The following is a 15,772-nucleotide window of genomic DNA, read 5'->3' as shown; positions in this document are numbered from 1 at the left end:
CCCTCAGTCACCGTGTTCCTGGAGTGTAGTGTTTTCTTGGTAATTGTCCATTGACCAGAAACCTCTTTGGTTGAGTCTTTCTAAATTGTTAAGATATTTAATATAAGATAAAAGATATTTAAATGTCTGCTTCCCTGATTCAATTCTATTCCTTATTAGGCTCCTGGGCTTGTCTACGGATCTTTGTACTCCCTACTCCCCACACACATTGTTTTAAAAGGTTCTCAGGCACTTTTTCCGTTTGTACAAATGAATGCTTTGACCCTGGAGCCTTTCTTGGAGCTTGTTTGATTTGTTCTTACAGAATCTTTTAAAGTTTGTTTTGTCTTAATTTGCCCCTTCCTCCTGCAAGATTGGTCCCCAAAACAACAAAAGCAAAACACATTTAGAAGGGCTGATTGGGCATTCTTGTTTGGTTTCTGTTGAGGTGACTCTGAGGTGGAAGCATCAGCCAGATCACTCTACTCCTCCTCTCTCTGCATCCTCGCCAGCTGGTTGGAAATGGACATTTCCTAAATGCCTACTGTGTACCAGGCACTCTGCTGAGTTCCCTGAAGAATGATGTCACTGCCTCCTGTGCTCACTGGAGACCTTCAGTGGCTGTGGGAGATCATGGAAAGCAGAGGAAGCTGAGGAGAATTCACTGTTTTTTTTTTCCCCCACAAAATGTCTATCATCTGGTTTTCTTCATTTCTGAAATCATGCAACATTTCAGACTAGATGAGTTCATTGACTTCCTGGGGTAATGGACAGAACTGGAAACTTAGTCTGTGGACCTGGGGTTGTCAAAGAGAGAGAGACCCTGATAACACAGATTGTCAGTCTCTTACCCAGAATGGTGGCTTCCAGAAGCTGCTGGGTGGTTTATTGCCAGATGGGATTTTGCACTTTCTTGAGTTTTTCTCTTTCCTGTTAACCCCAGATAGCACTGAGAAGGTTCTCTCAAATACCTGCCCTCTGCCAGGACCTTTCCACCCTGCTCTTTGGGCAGGAGGGCCATATTTTTTTCTTGTGGTTTCAGGGACATAAAATTATCTTGTCTTTTAAGACCTCCTTTCCATCCTTGAACCTGGGGCAGCCTTTTTGGAATGCTGAATCTGACATACTCCAGCTTCTTTCCTTTGTGTGAGCTTCATAGATAAACATAAAAGAATATTTTGTGTTGAGATTATTTAACTGTACTAAGATTGCTATACTATGAACATAATTTAGGGAGCTCTTTACCTCTCTTAAAACAAATTCAGCTCCTCTTGTAATGCTACCCTTCTCAAGAACCTTCAGTGGCTCCCCTTTTTCCCCTTTTTCTTTGTATAGTATCCACACCTCCTATCGTATTCACACCTCCTGTTGTATTCACGGCTCTCTACAAGATGGTTTTATTGCTCTTCCCCTTTTTTTGTGTATGGGGAGGGGCAAATTTTCTTCATTATAATCTGAAACCTAGCTAAACTGGGTAATTGAGGCTGTCTGAGCTTTCCTTACACTTTCCCACTTCAGTGCTTTTGCTTCTGCTTCAGTGCTTTTGCAAACTACCACCTCCTTTCCTAATGAAATGTAATAAATCCCCATATGAAATGCTGATTCCTCCATGGAGCCTTTTCTAATCTCCCCCACACAAGATGTGATCTTTCCTCCTTCCTTTCTTGTGGTGCTAATCACACTCTTTGACATGTATTATAGTAAATCTATGTGTACCGTATCTCTGGAAAAATACAGAAGAAATTGTCACAGTGCCTTTGGGGAGAGGAACTAAGTAAGGAGAGAGGCTTACTTTTTACTGTCTTACCTTTTGAATTTTATACATGTATATATATTTCCTATTGAAAATTATTTAAATAACAAAAACTCAATCTACTAAATGTTAGAAGAAAATATTGGGGAGTTCACTCATAACCTTGCAGTAGGGAAAGTATCCTTAAACAAGAAACAAAACCCAGAAGCCATAAGGTAAATGATTTGTAAAATACATGTATGTACTTACTTATTATTTCCCTTTCTGGCTACAAGTACCCGAAGTGCGGATCTCTTTATCCTTTTTCAGAGCTTAGCACAATGATCCCTACACAGTAACCCATAAATATTAGTTGAATTGAAATTAATTTACATTGCAAGTCACTTCTCCCTAGACCTCTCTTTGTTCACCGACAAAATGAATGCTAGATGACCTCCAGGTCCTGCTCAGAGATTCTGTGGAGATTTGAGTTTTATGGGCAGAAAAACCTGAGAAAAAATCTTCTCAGCAAGGCAAAGAGTGGCTTTAGAAATAGCAGTGTCTACTGGGGCCATCTTTCCCAGCCTGTGGGAACTGTGTGTAGGTCCTCCCTGCTTTTAGGAGCTGCCCTGGAGTGCTCAGCATTAATTGGGTGGAGGAAATTAGCCAGTTAGACACAGTCCAAGAGGAATCTGGGAGTAAATCAAGGGGATCTGTGGTAGGTAGGCTTGTTGCCCTGGACAAAAGAAGGAAAGTACAAAAGGCAAAGCGGTTTTCAGAGGTTCTTTGAAAATCCAGCTACCCAGCTCTTTGAACTATTTGGCCAAAGTTTAAAGAGGCACCAGGAGGAGCATTTGTATCCGTCTCCCTCCTGCTCAAGACATTAGGCCAGGTGGGCAGTGTGTGTGTGGAGGGTCTGGAGAAGTCCCCGAAGGGGCTGGGAGGCATATTTGTGTCCTTCTGCTGATCTCAGAGAAGATTATTTTAAAATAGTCTTTTCTCCCCATCTCAATTATAAGCAGCTTGAGGGCTAGGGACCATCATCTCTTTTCTGGCTTGATATCTTCTGCCTGTCCCCAGGCCCCAGTGTGGCTGGCAGTCAGTTTGCTTAAGAGCTCTTTGCAGATTGAAGGACAGTGGTATTGGTGAGAGAGGCTAAATGTTAAAGGGCACACTCAGATGACAGTACCCTGGGCCTTGTGAATGGGAGAACACCATATGCACCTTATCTTGGACAGTCACAGACACTGTAGTGTGACTCCCACATCATTCCAGGACTGTTAGAGGAAGGAAAAAAAAGAAAATGTCAGTTCTTATTCTCATACAGATGTCCTTGTGATATTGAAGTTGGAGCAGGGCTTAAGGGTATTTGTCAGCAAAATTGAGTTTCCTTTGGAAAACTTTTGGTCTTTGTTGCATTAGCAAGTCTTTTGGAAAGTTGAAGTAGATGGTGCCTGTCCAGCCTTCCAAACAATGATCCCTTGGTGTCCCCACTGTGCCCCTCCAGTTTTGGCTGGGCATGCCCTCAGTCCACTGCTTGGGGGCTTTCATTCCGTAGTGTTTGTCCAGGTCAGAAGGACAGGCCATGGAAGAGAGGCCACACTTCTCCTCCCCCGGGCTGCTCAGTCTTTCCAGTCCCTCTGACTTCTCATTACTGCCAGTTATCTAGGCCAGGGCTCCCTTCTCATGTGTCACACTCCCCACCCCCATCTCCATAATGGACGTGTTTGAGGAGGAGATAACCTTGAAACACGTACGTACGTACGTGTACACACACACACACACACACACACACACACACCACCCCCACTCTGTTCCCTTGAAAGCCTATGCAGCTGGTGGGACAGCAGCAGTGTCTGGTGGTGAAAGCACAGGTTTTAGAATCAGGAAATTTGACTGTGATTGCAAGTCAACCAATTTCCTTGCTTTAATTTTGGCTAAAAGTCACTTAACCTTTGTGGACCTTGGTGTCCTTATCTTCAAAGGGGAGTAGTGATAACTACCTCATAGAGTTATCAGGACAAATAAGTGAGGTAGAAGGTGAAGGTACTTTTTAAAGTGTGCAGTCCTACCTGAGAAAAAATGGAGGATTGAGACAAGCAATGCCAGTGACTACTCTAGTCAGTAGGTGGAAAGTGCAGAGAGCTTAGGAAGCATCCCAAGGATAGATCAGAAATCCCCTCTGAGGCTGAGGTTTCACATTTTTATTATCCTATTATGGAGTCCCTTTTTGGCATTGATGCTGGAAACAATGCTGACAATTCCCCTTTACAAGTTAACAGTATTTTACTACCTTTTACTTTGGTTCATTGTGTTTTTCATTGTGGTTTTACTAAAACCATGTTATGTCAGAATCTCTGTGGGTTGAAGACTTTGTTGGTATCTTCTGTTCCATTATGGATGCAATTCTTTAAGGCACAGGGGGGAGGGAGAGAGGAAATGTTGCAAGCAGCCGAACTTCCCCTGTTGCCAGCACACTTCCGTCTTTGGCAACCTGAATCTCCAGGGTTTGGCCGACAGTCTTTCCATGGGAATGGCTCTTTGCTCATCATGTGTTTCCTGTTGAGGCCTTGAGACCTTCAGAGCTGTCTTCCTCTTCTCATCACTGAGAGGAGAATCCCATCGTAAAATCTCACCAATGTACCACTGGTCTCTCTTTGCCTTTGCAGTGTGCCCTCGGCCCCCGGAGCCAGAGAATGGTGGCTACATCTGCCACCCCCGGCCCTGCAGAGACCCCCTGACAACAGGCAGTGTCATCGAGTACCTGTGTGCTGAAGGCTACGTGTTGAAGGGTGATTACAAATACCTGACGTGTAAGAACGGCGAGTGGAAGCCGGCCATGGAGATTAGCTGCCATCTCAACGAGGGTCAGTCTTGCAGATGAGAAAGGGATGCTGCTGGGGTTCTGCTTTCTTTTAACCCATGGGAAGTAGTGCACACTTCCTCCAGAACGCCCTTTGCTGTGGTGTGGAATAGCTTTGATGCCTGCCTTTGGGAGTCTCTGTCTTTGTGAAAGACATTTGAGGTTGCTGGTGTGTGCCCCGTTGGCATTTCAGTTGAGCTACTGAGGGGCTGAGTAGCTTACTCAGACATCCACCCAGCCACGTGAAGTGCCTTTGATGCTCAGGATCTCTCGTTTGCCTAGCCAAGTGCTGGTGACCTTTGACCGTGTTCTGCTAACACAGTGAGCACAGTGCTAACACTGGCTCTAGTGTCTCTTTGATTTTATTTTTCCTTCCATGGAAATGAACTGTTTTGTTATGGAGCCACAGTCCAGCTGGATAGAAGACCTCAACCCCCTCCTGCCTCCTCCCGTCTTAACATGACAGAAAAATCCAGCTGCCTGTAGGGAAGTGTGTGTCATGCAGCCATCTTTGTGCTTCACACTTAGGACTCGAGACTAGAACATGTTTAACCCGTGGCACCCTAGAGAAAGTCCTGAGCGGAGACCAGCCTTAGATATACAACTAAAGCTACAGCACCTTAGGACAGGGAATTAGTTACCATCCAGTTCTTATAGATTTTTCTGTCACATTGGTAGTGGGGGTGGGGAAGGTGGTACTGAAGATGGTAGAAGGATGTCCCCATTTAGATGGTTGGTAACCACTAACAAGATTGAAAGTGGTTTACTGAGGTAAAATCTTTAGAGTTTGAGTTAAGTGTCCAAGGGACCCCAAAGGCCAGAAGTGAAGGGAATTTTATATTCAGAAAATGGGATTGGGAAGTGGCCCCTTTCCAGGAGTACCATGTATATGTAGGCCACTCTACACTATCACCCCTGAGATAGCTCAGCCCATTGACGGTGTTTGACAAGACCTGCTGTGGGGCTCGTGTTTTATGTTTCTGGATATAAAATGTTTCTGTTGATGCCTTGTTTCCGTAGACAAAGATACCCACACGTCACTTGGGGTCCCCACGCTGTCCATAGTGGCTTCCACTGCCAGCTCTGTTGCTCTCATTCTCCTCCTTGTAGTGCTGTTTGTGTTGCTGCAGCCAAAACTGAAGTCATTCCATCACAGCAGGTGAGCCCAGCGGGCAGTGGGTGGCAGGGACCTGCTGACCTCTGCTGCTGTGTGTGTGCCCCGGGAAAGGGGAGGGCTCTGGCATGTTTTGAACTCCTGAATGTGCCTGTAACTGTGCTCTTTGATTTGTATAAATTATATTAGTCCTCACAGGAACATTGCAGATAAGGTAACTGAGGCTCAGAGAGGTTGTTACTCACCAGAAGTTTACCTCTAGGCAGTGGCAGAACTGAGATATGAACCCAAATCTGTCCAATTCCAAAGTCATGTCATTTCTCCCCTCTCAGTAGTTGTCAAAGTATCGTGGTTTCCAGACCAGCAGAACTGGGATCACCTGGGAACTTGTTAGAAATGCCAATTCTCAGGCCTCATCCCTGACCTATTGGATGAGAAACTTTGTGGCTGAGGCCCAGCAATATGTTTTTTAATTAGAGAAGTTTTAGGTTTACAGAAAAATCGTGCGTAAAATACAGAGTTCCCATATCTCACTGTTTTTAATGCCTTGCATTAATGTGGTATATTTGTTACAATTCATGAAAGAACTATTTTATAATCGTGCTATTAATTTATAGTCCATCATTTACAATAGGCTTCACTGTGTTGTACATTCCTATGTATTTTTTTAAAATTTTTATTCTAATAACATGTATACAACCTAAAATTTCCCCTTTTAACCACATTCAGATACATAATCTGGCACTGTTAATTATGCTCACAGTGTTGTGCTACCATCACCACTATCCGTTACTAAAACTTTACGATCACCCCAGCACTATGTTTTAACAAGCCCTCTGGGTGATTCTGTTGCATGCTTATGTTTGAGTTTCACTGCCCTGTGTAATCTTGGCTGCACATAGAGACACAGGGTGGGGTGGGGGAAAAAAATACCAACACAAAGAGTACAATGCTAACACCTTCTCTAATGTCTCTTTTATTTTATTTTTCCTTCAGTGGAAATAGACTGCTTTGTTATGGAGCTACAGTTTGGGTCCCACCCCTGGTATTCTGATTTATTTGATATGGAGTGGATCCCTGGCACTAGCATTTTTTTAAAAATGTTTCCCAGGTGGTTTTTATGTTCAGCCAGGACTGAGAACTATTGCACTACACCATGCTGGAAAAACAGAGAAATTGGGTTTTCTTGCCCACCTTTGTCATTTTCTTTTCTGATTTAGTGCATTAAGCTACACATCATCTGATACTAGGGTGGGTAAGATTGGGAGGGAGAGGGTAAAAATAATGGGACCTGGCCTGAAAGGATCCCTTATGATGACCTACCTCCCAGCCTGTCACAGCTTCTGGAGTTTCTTGGGCCACCCTAGCACTTGGAGATTCTCTCTTGAGTACAGGTTTTCTATTCATTCACACCCCTGCCATGACCCACTTATCAGTCACTGTTGTAACTCACAGGCATGAAGTACCAAACTAAACCCCATTAATTAAGGTTCTTCTGGCTTGGAATTTACAGGCAAAGACCAGGCTAAAATTAATCTTTGTGTGCTATGTGTGCTGTATCTTTTTTTTTTTTTTTTTAATTTAACTTTTGTTTTGGGGGTAGCAGTTATTTTTAAAGATTGTTAAATTAATAAAATAAAGAGGATTTGAAGGGGACTCTGTACATGAAAGGAGTAGCTATTTCCACATAACATCAAACTGATTGTTTTGCATTTCATCTAAAACAGAGAGCCCCCCCCCCCCTTTTTTTGGTTAACTCTAGTAAGTCTGTAAAAGTTACTGACTGATTTTGACTAACTTGAGTGGGAGATTTGGTTTTCATTATATATCCTGTTGACATTTTGTACAAATGCCAGTGGATTCTTGGGATCAATGTCCTTTCTTGTCTTTGACCAATCCACTTTGGGCAAAGTATATATATTACTTTTTAAACAAAAACTCATGGTTTTGAATAACAAAAAATTATCTTCATGCCATTAGACACACTGCTTCCTAGGCCACCTTGCCGTCAGTTTCCCTTCCTTCCTGAGATCTCTGAGCTCTGTTATGGGTGCCACTTTTCTCTTCCTCGTAGTGTGTACACCATTTGAATTAGGTAGCCCAGATTTTGCTGCCCAGTTCAGATGAGGAAATTGAGAACTAATAACAATGATCTAGCAATAATAATAATATGGTTGGGCAATAGTATGATGCACTCTCATGTGATGTCCTGGGCAAAAATTAACTGGAATCTCATCCTGAGGAAATACAGTGCAATCAGACAGTGCAGATTGTGGGACACTTCAGTCCTTGAACGTCTACAAGATAGTGATTATTTGGTGATGAGGAAATGGGAAGTGATGAGGTTAAGTGCAAGGAGTGTCTGGGGTACTGGTAGTGTCCTGTCTTGACCTAGGTAGGGATTATACACCAGTGTTACTTTTGGGATAAATCAGTGAGTTGGGCATTTTTATGTGTTCTTTTCTATATGTGTGTTATAATTCTCATATAGTTTTTTTTTTTTAAGTTTTAAAAGGCAAACAAAGTGGCTGAGTCAGAAGAACAAAATTCTTCTAATTTCCAGTCCAGTGACCCATTTCAAAATCATAGTGCTTTCCTCATTTTCTTATCCTGGCTGTGCTGAGAATGAGTAGCTTTGTTTCCAGGTCTCTAGTTACCCAGTTTTTGCACAGAACCAGAATGCTAGATGCCTGTAATTACCCAGAGATTAAGAACATAGTCTCTGGAGACAGGTGGAACTAGATTCAAATGCCAGCTCCATCCCTTACCAGCTGTGAAACTATGACCAAGTTACTTAACTTCTCTGAGTCTCATCTGCGTTCTTGGTGAATCCCTACCTCACAGGGCTCAGGTGCAGAATCAGTGCAATAAAAGTGTGTAAAACCCTTATTGCTGTATTTGGCACACAGTAAGTGCTCAGAACTAGTTGTCATTGCTGGTGTTATGTTATTTACTTATTTATCTGTGTTTATTTTCATTCTTTGTTTGTCTTTTTCTCCTCTGGATCCAGGCGTGACCAGGGGGTGTCTGGGGACCAGGTGTCCATCATGGTGGATGGAGTCCAGGTTGCGCTACCCTCATATGAAGAGGCTGTGTATGGCAGTTCTGGTCACTGTGTGCCACCTGCTGACCCCAGAGTGCAGATTGTGCTGTCCGAAGGGTCTGGGCCAAGTGGGAGAGGTGTGCTAATGGAGCAGCAGCTGCAGGACCAGGGGGCTTGCTCCTCTGCAGGTGGAGAGGATGAGGCCCCGGGCCACTCTGGACTATCTGAAGCCTGGGCCTCTCGGGGCTCAGAGACTGTGGTGGTACATCAGGCAACCACCTCTTCCTGGGTGGCCGGCTCAGGGAGCCGACCAGCACACAAAGAAGCCGCAGATTCAGAAAACAGTGACATACAAAGCCTTTTATCACTTACTTCGGAGGAGTACACAGATGGTAGGTGGTCTGTGCTAATTACACAGTATTAGCTGCACAGGGTCCCTGGTGGGAGTGAGGAAGGACTGTTAGCCTCTCTAATAATGACCTTCTGTTGGATTGTTTGGGGTATTTGGGGGTGAAGAAAGATAGCACTTGGATTGGGAGAGATGGTCTCTCTCTTATTCCTACAAAATAAGATTTTACCCTTAGAGCTCCAAGTAGGATCTTGGGTCCCTTATAGGGAGACTTTTCACAGTTATCTGTAAATTTTGATAGTTCAGAGTCTCCAAGACTATTCATGGCCACAGAGCTGTGCTAAATCAAAGAGTAGACAACTGTTTGGGGCTGAAGAGTCTGTCCTCTAGTTGTTATTTTTATGTTCCTAGAAGGTCAGGAATGACCATGAGGTTTGGGGTCATAATACAGAGACAATAGGAGCCCTTCTCTCTTCCAGAGGAGACTGCTAACTTTATTTTCAGTAGGAATATGTGCCAGGTACTATGCTAATTGGTTTTCTTGCATTATTTCAGTTAAACCTCATAGTGATCCTGCGAAGTAGGTATTATTATCATCTCCATTTTATAGATAAGGAAACTGGGGTTCAGAAAGGGTACGTCACTTGTCCATTGGTAAGTAGCCAAGCTGGGGTTTGAAGCAGATAGGTATGGCTCCAAAGCCTGCATTTTTAATCCATGGTGCCATGCTGCCTCCCAGGTGTCTTCAGTTTCTTTGTGGCAAATCAGCCACAGAATGAAATTACTAACATCTCTGCCTTTGCTGGAGCCTGGAGAGTTTAACTTTGGGATTGGCTCTGTCTCTTTTAAAATATTTTTTAAATGTAATCCCAGTGCAGTTCAGGGTGCAGAATAAACCTAAATGTTTCCTTTTCACCAGGGAAGACTCCTACCTTCATGACACACTCCATTCAAAAAGAGCCTCAGAGAAAACTTTATGCTTCCTGGGAATCCTGGGCACAGTAAATGTCTAAAATTTAGAATATCTGAAAGTAAAGAAGTTAGAAATTCTCCAAATGCGGATCATATTTATGGAGTTTCATGATTATCAACAGCATGCCTTCTTTTTTCCTGATTGGATATAGAGATAAGAAGGGGCCATTTAAAATTGACCCAGGTTTAACTATGGAAGTCAGTGACCCTCATCTCAGTCAACCACACATATTGTGAGATATGCCTAATCACAAATCTCAGCTTATCCTCCCTCAGGAGCTGAAAAGGTTCCTTGCTCTTCTCCCTTTTCCTCCCCTCCTTGCTTTGTTTCATGTATTGAACAAGTATTTTTGAGGCCCATCTTGTGCCTGGTACTGGGTTAGGTTTCAAGAGTGAACAGAGATATATGAAACATGCTCTGTGCCTGCATGGAGTGTCATTCAGTTGAGACAGTGGGGCCTGCACTCAAGAAATAATGAAACCAGGAATTGTAGGGACTATGTTAAAATGAGGAGGCCAGAAAACAAGACATGTATTGGAGAATAGCAAGCTAGTTGCAGGCCATGCTTGAGCTGTCCAGGACCAACAGAACCATAGGAATGGAGGACCTTGAAGCATCAGTCTAACCCCCATTGACATAGGGAGAGTGAAACCTAGAAAGGGAAAGTGATTTATCCAGAGTCACTCCACTGGCAGATGACTTTAAGGAGGAGTAGGTACTTGAGCAGGGCTTTGCAACCTTATAGGGTGGGATCAGGAGAGAAGGGGAAGTGACTAGAACAGCAGAGCTAGAGCAGAGAAGAGGGTGTGAGTTTGTGGGGCTGAAAAAAATTTCTGTATCAGGGTGAACATTCAGATTTTATCACACAGCCAATGGAAGAGGTGGGTAAGTAAGGCGTAGAAGAGAGGTGGGAGATTTATAAGTATATGTGAGATAGACATTTTATTTCTTTAAACTAAGGGCTGTATGGGGACCTTTGTAATGGGGTCAGGTTTGCTGCACAGAGACCCAAATGAGATAACCACTGTGCTTGCCATCCTTTTCTTCCCACAGATATTCCACTGTTGAAAGAAGCATGAGGGCTGCTGCTTTGCTCTCTGCGATGGTCCTTTCTGCCCTTCCTCCTCCTCCCTGTGGGTTTGAACACCCTGGGCTCTCCAGCCATCCTGTCCGGATACCTGAGCTGCCACCTGTGTATCTGTATATCTCTGAGGGCCTGGAGGCCCTCCTAGCTGGAAACCCAAGGAAGAGTCTTGCCATCTGCCTGCTGGACAGCTGGAAGAGCTGGCTTTTTGCCTGGCCCAGCCCTCTCATCTGTGTCGGGGACATATTTGAATGTGCTGGATTGAACCCTTCTTTTCCTTGAGCCCTCCGTGTCCCCTCCAGCCAGCTGTCTGGTGGCAGCCCCACTGGCTCACGTGGGTCTGAGTGCCGCTGTGTTTACTTGTGCCTTCCCCTCACCCTGTCCAATTACCCTGTCATACGGGCTTGTTGCTGTCCTACAAGCCTTAGTAGCTGCACTGCTGCCCCTTGCCATACAGGAGGCTGGGTCGTGCCTGTTTCTTTGAGCAGATCTGAGAGAGCTCTAATGTCAAAAGAGTGGCTCTTATTGGGTTAGTTTATTGGGGCAAGAAGTGTGGGTCCTTGGGCTTGTCCTGGGTTGACACTGGTGGCATATTTCCTTGGCTGAGGGTGGAGGATTTGGAAAACCATGCCAAAGCCATCCCAGCACTGGCTGTCCAACTCAGAGGTACAGGCTCCTGGCCTTGTTGAGTTGAGAGTTTCCAAGAAGCATCCAGAAGATCCCAAGGGAGGGAAGGAAGGCGGTTGATGATGATTGTCTTTCTGAAAGCAAGTACTCCCTTTCTACTTCCAGCATTAGCCTTCCTGGCTTCGGCTTTTTTCAGTTTCCCTGGATTATAAGGGAAAGTTCCATGCCACCTCTAAGCGGCTCTGGCTCCCTTGCTGCCCACAGAGGCCTGAGGTGAATCATCCCCGGGACAGGAAAGTTGCTGAGATGCTGTGGAATGCCCATCTGGTCACTGGAAGTTTGGTCGAGTTGCCCCTTTTTGGGTTCGTGGTGAGGAAGGGGAGCCTGAAGGCACAGGCTGAGACCCTGGGTGGCTGCAGGCAGCTCCAACCCCGGTCCCGAAGATCTGCCTCACCATGGTCACGTGCCTTAGTAACTGTGCCCAGGAGGTGTCCTGCTGCTGGCTGCCCTGCTGCTTTTCCTACTTCTGCCCTTCCCTGCCCACCCCCTTCACAAGTCACAGCTGACAAATGACTCCCTTCTTTTTTCCCTAGCTCCCTGGGGGAAGGGCTGAGAAACAGTTCGCATATATTCCTAGAACCTTACTGTCTGAGGTGGGCGAGTGGTTTGCAAGGCATGCTCGCTCCTGAGGCACTGTCAGACTGAAGCCTGGGACTCAGGGCCCTTGGAGGAGCTGCTGGGCTGGAGGGAGTGGGCTTGATGTTCCAGACCCTCCCGTTGGTGGTGAAGCTGCTGCCAAGCCCTTTAGACCTTTCCCTTGCCCATGTGATAAAGGTTAACCAGGCTGGAGTGGAAGAGCTCAACCAGGCTGCTATCATCTTCGAGAGATGTGGCATTAAGGAATGTTTGGTTTGGCTTTGATTTTTTTTTTTTTTTTTTTCCTTAAAGCACTGGGGTTGGGAAAGCGAAGCTGACCGTGTTTCACCTCTACTTCTTCCCTGAGCCTCTACGTTTGGGGTGGTAAAAATAATAAAAATCCCAGGATATTTTCAGTACCTGACCTACCAGGTTTATCTCCAGGCATGGGTGGCCTCTGAGATTAGGGGAGAATGCCTTCTCTCAGCCAGCTGTGCTCCTGCCTCCGCTCTTACACAATGCACTTTACGGCCCGGACATTCCCTGGCTTCTTGCAACCACATGCAGTCTTCCTTCCTCTCAGGGTAAGGGCAGTGCCTGCTAAGCCTCATTAGCCACCCCTACACGTTTCTTTCCTTCCCCACCCAGGAGCCCCCACATGCTGTGCGCAAAGCCCAGGCCAAAGTGGTTAAAGATCGAATAGGTTGGCTAAAAGGCTGGAACACAGAAGCCTTCTGAGGGAGGTGAACCATGCTTAGCTGGTGGCTGTCCTTGGCCTCAGAGAGGCCATTTCCAGATACGTGCCTGCCGTCAGCTGCTGCATCAGCCCATTGGGCCCAGCTGCTCTCTTTCACCCACAGAGGTACCCTTGTCTTCCTCCAAAGTATGAAAGCAGGGACAAATGGGGGGATCGTAAGTTTCACTGCTGAGCCTTTAGCTTTTGTTTTGCAACCTTCCAAAACCTAAATTCTATTCTAGAATATTAAAAAATGGAAGATCTTACTGCCTTTTATCTTGGTACTCTGGGGTTTTTTTCCCCAAGAGATTGCACTTTTTCTTTTGGGTTTATTCAGCCACATAAGTGACCAACTTTGCCCTTGAAAAAAAAGAAAATCCTTCCTTATGAAGTCTCCTTCCACCTCAGTTCAGCCACATAAGTCACCAGCTTAACCCTTGGAAAAAAAAAGAAAATTTGTCAGCCTCCTTACACTTCTCTCATCTTCTGTTAATACCACCCTGGAGATTACAAGTCCAGACTTGCCTACCTGGTAGGAAAGAAAAAAGTCAGAACAAATTGAAGCTTTAGCTCCCTTCCTCCTCCCTTTGGTCACTTGTTTTGAGGGGGCCTACTTCACGGAGGTGCCTGTACTTCTAGGTGCGGGACCTGAAATTTATTGCTCCCGACATCTAGGACTGCTTCTTCCTGTAGTTCTCTGCCCAAAGCAATTTCTTAACCATCAGCCGTGTGCTGCTGTTTTTCGGGCTTCTGGACTTTGCCCCTTGTAGAGGGAATTGGGACTCCACAGCTGCTTCAAGGTGGGGTCTGGCTGAGAGACAAGGGCAGGTGACAGGTGTCAGGTCTGTTAGGAAGGAGGCTACCCAAAGAGCCTGTGCAGGTGTGAAAAAAAACAAATGGCCACAACCCTACTTTCCTATGCTTGCCTTTAGGGGAGTCCAGCAGAAGGCGTTGCCCAGGGGAAATGGCCAGCACCAAAGGACTTTAATTCTGTGTGTGTGTATGTGTATGTGTGCACGCTTGAGCTCACTCAGTGCAGGTTTTATATCTTGGTGACTTGCAGTCACATTCTAGTGACTTTGAAGGGCCAGTATATGGTGAAAATCACTTAAAATTTCCGTCCCTTTCAATGCCTTAGTTTAACAGGTAGATTCTGTCTTTTGTCATTTCTGTATTTCTTTACCATGTTCCCATTTCACTGAATGTGAACTGTGAAATGGGCTGAGTCTTGGCCACTTTGGTTTTGTGAGGCATTTCAATGTACATTCCACAGACACTCCATTTGTAAACAAACAAACTAATATTGTCTTCCCAATTCATCTTGCTCTTCTCCTCCTGCCCCCAGCCTTAAAGTTCTGTGGAGAAGCTAGATGGCAAGACAGACAAAGGTATACTTTTCCTGCTTCGTTATTGGTGGCACAGTGATAAATAGCACTCAGCCTTTCTTCCTCTTCCAATCCCAGCTCCCACCTGAGCTCTCAAAACCACTTGCTTCCTACATAACTATGTCGTCTCCATTTCCAGGGAACATCCATGCATAGAAAATGGAATATGCTGCAAACATAAGTCCTTGCCCTTTTTTTTTTTTTTAAATGTCTTTTCCTTTTTCTCTTAAAGAGGAAAAAGGGCCTAGAAGGGAACTGTCATACAGGCTTTACAGCTTGATTCCAGATGTGCTTGCTGAGGACAGTGAGGCTGGTTGCTTCTGTATGGGCCTGCTAGTTCTCCTGGCTCTCAGCATCAGGACATTCATTATTTGTGCCCCGCTGGAGGGCTTGGAGAATATTTTGATTGGCAGATGTTTGGGCTGAGCGGTCCTGTAGCTGGTTCCCCAGAGAGGGAAATGCAACAGGCTGTTTTACTGGGAAGCAACTCCTCTTAATTTCCAGTTGAAAATCTAGTAGAATTTTGAAAGAAAACCCCAAGGTTGAATCCTCTGCCAAGCAAGAGAGAGCTGGAGGGGACACAGGGGTAAAGCACTCAGATTGCCAAGCAGGGAAGAGAGATGAGGGTGGGGCTACGTGGCAGCCCGCTACCCCCTGCCCTGGTTTCTTCCTGTTATTGCACCACTATGGAATCCTCTGTAGCATGGTACTCATAATGGTTTAAAACATGCAAGCATAAAGGACTGTGCAGGATGTCACTCAGTTTGGGTTTGCTTTATTTTATTTTATATATGTGTATATGTTTTTTGGTATCCTGTACATTGCAGTGGGTGTGAAGATAGTATTTTAATATTTGTACAAAGTTTAATTTAATTTTAATTGTTCTATGTATATAACTGCATTTCTAAATAATAATAATAAAAAAAGTCTTATGACCAGAGTTACTGGAGATGTGATCCTTCCAGAAAGTTTTTCAGAAATCCTAGATTGAAAAGAGCACATGTGAGAGGGAGCTCATGAAGGGATGAAGCACTAACTCTTTGTGAGGGGTGGGGTGCCTGGTAAGAGATGGAGGAGACAGAACGGGGAGGTGGTCTATGATTCGATAGGGAGACCACATAAGTGGAAATAGATTACCTCTTTTCTTTGTTCCTCCTAGCCTGTTCCCTGTTTTTTCATTCATTCATTCATTAAACAGACATTTTTAAAGTGCTCTCAGTACTTCAACTACTTTGCTTAGAGCTGAGACTC

At 44.9% G+C, this 15,772-nt stretch overlaps 1 protein-coding gene across 3 annotated transcripts in view; it reads left to right on the top strand.

Annotated features, from left to right (window-relative positions):
* SUSD6 (sushi domain containing 6) overlaps window positions 1-15,461 on the top strand; it is a 115,997-nt gene extending 100,536 nt beyond the window's left edge. For all 3 annotated transcript variants that reach the window (XM_037832434.1, XM_037832435.1, XM_037832436.1), the window contains exons 3-6: window positions 4,381-4,578; window positions 5,595-5,733; window positions 8,699-9,123; window positions 11,107-15,461. In XM_037832434.1, coding sequence (XP_037688362.1) covers window positions 4,381-4,578; window positions 5,595-5,733; window positions 8,699-9,123; window positions 11,107-11,132 — 788 coding nt within the window. In that variant the 3' untranslated portion in view covers window positions 11,133-15,461. The remainder of the gene's footprint in view (window positions 1-4,380; window positions 4,579-5,594; window positions 5,734-8,698; window positions 9,124-11,106) is intronic.
* The last annotated feature ends 311 nt before the right edge of the window (window positions 15,462-15,772 follow it).

The sequence above is a fragment of the Choloepus didactylus genome, chromosome 4 (assembly GCF_015220235.1).
Source record: "Choloepus didactylus isolate mChoDid1 chromosome 4, mChoDid1.pri, whole genome shotgun sequence".
Taxonomy (NCBI): Eukaryota; Metazoa; Chordata; class Mammalia; order Pilosa; family Megalonychidae; genus Choloepus; species Choloepus didactylus.
This window is presented reverse-complemented; position numbering and strand designations above follow the sequence as displayed.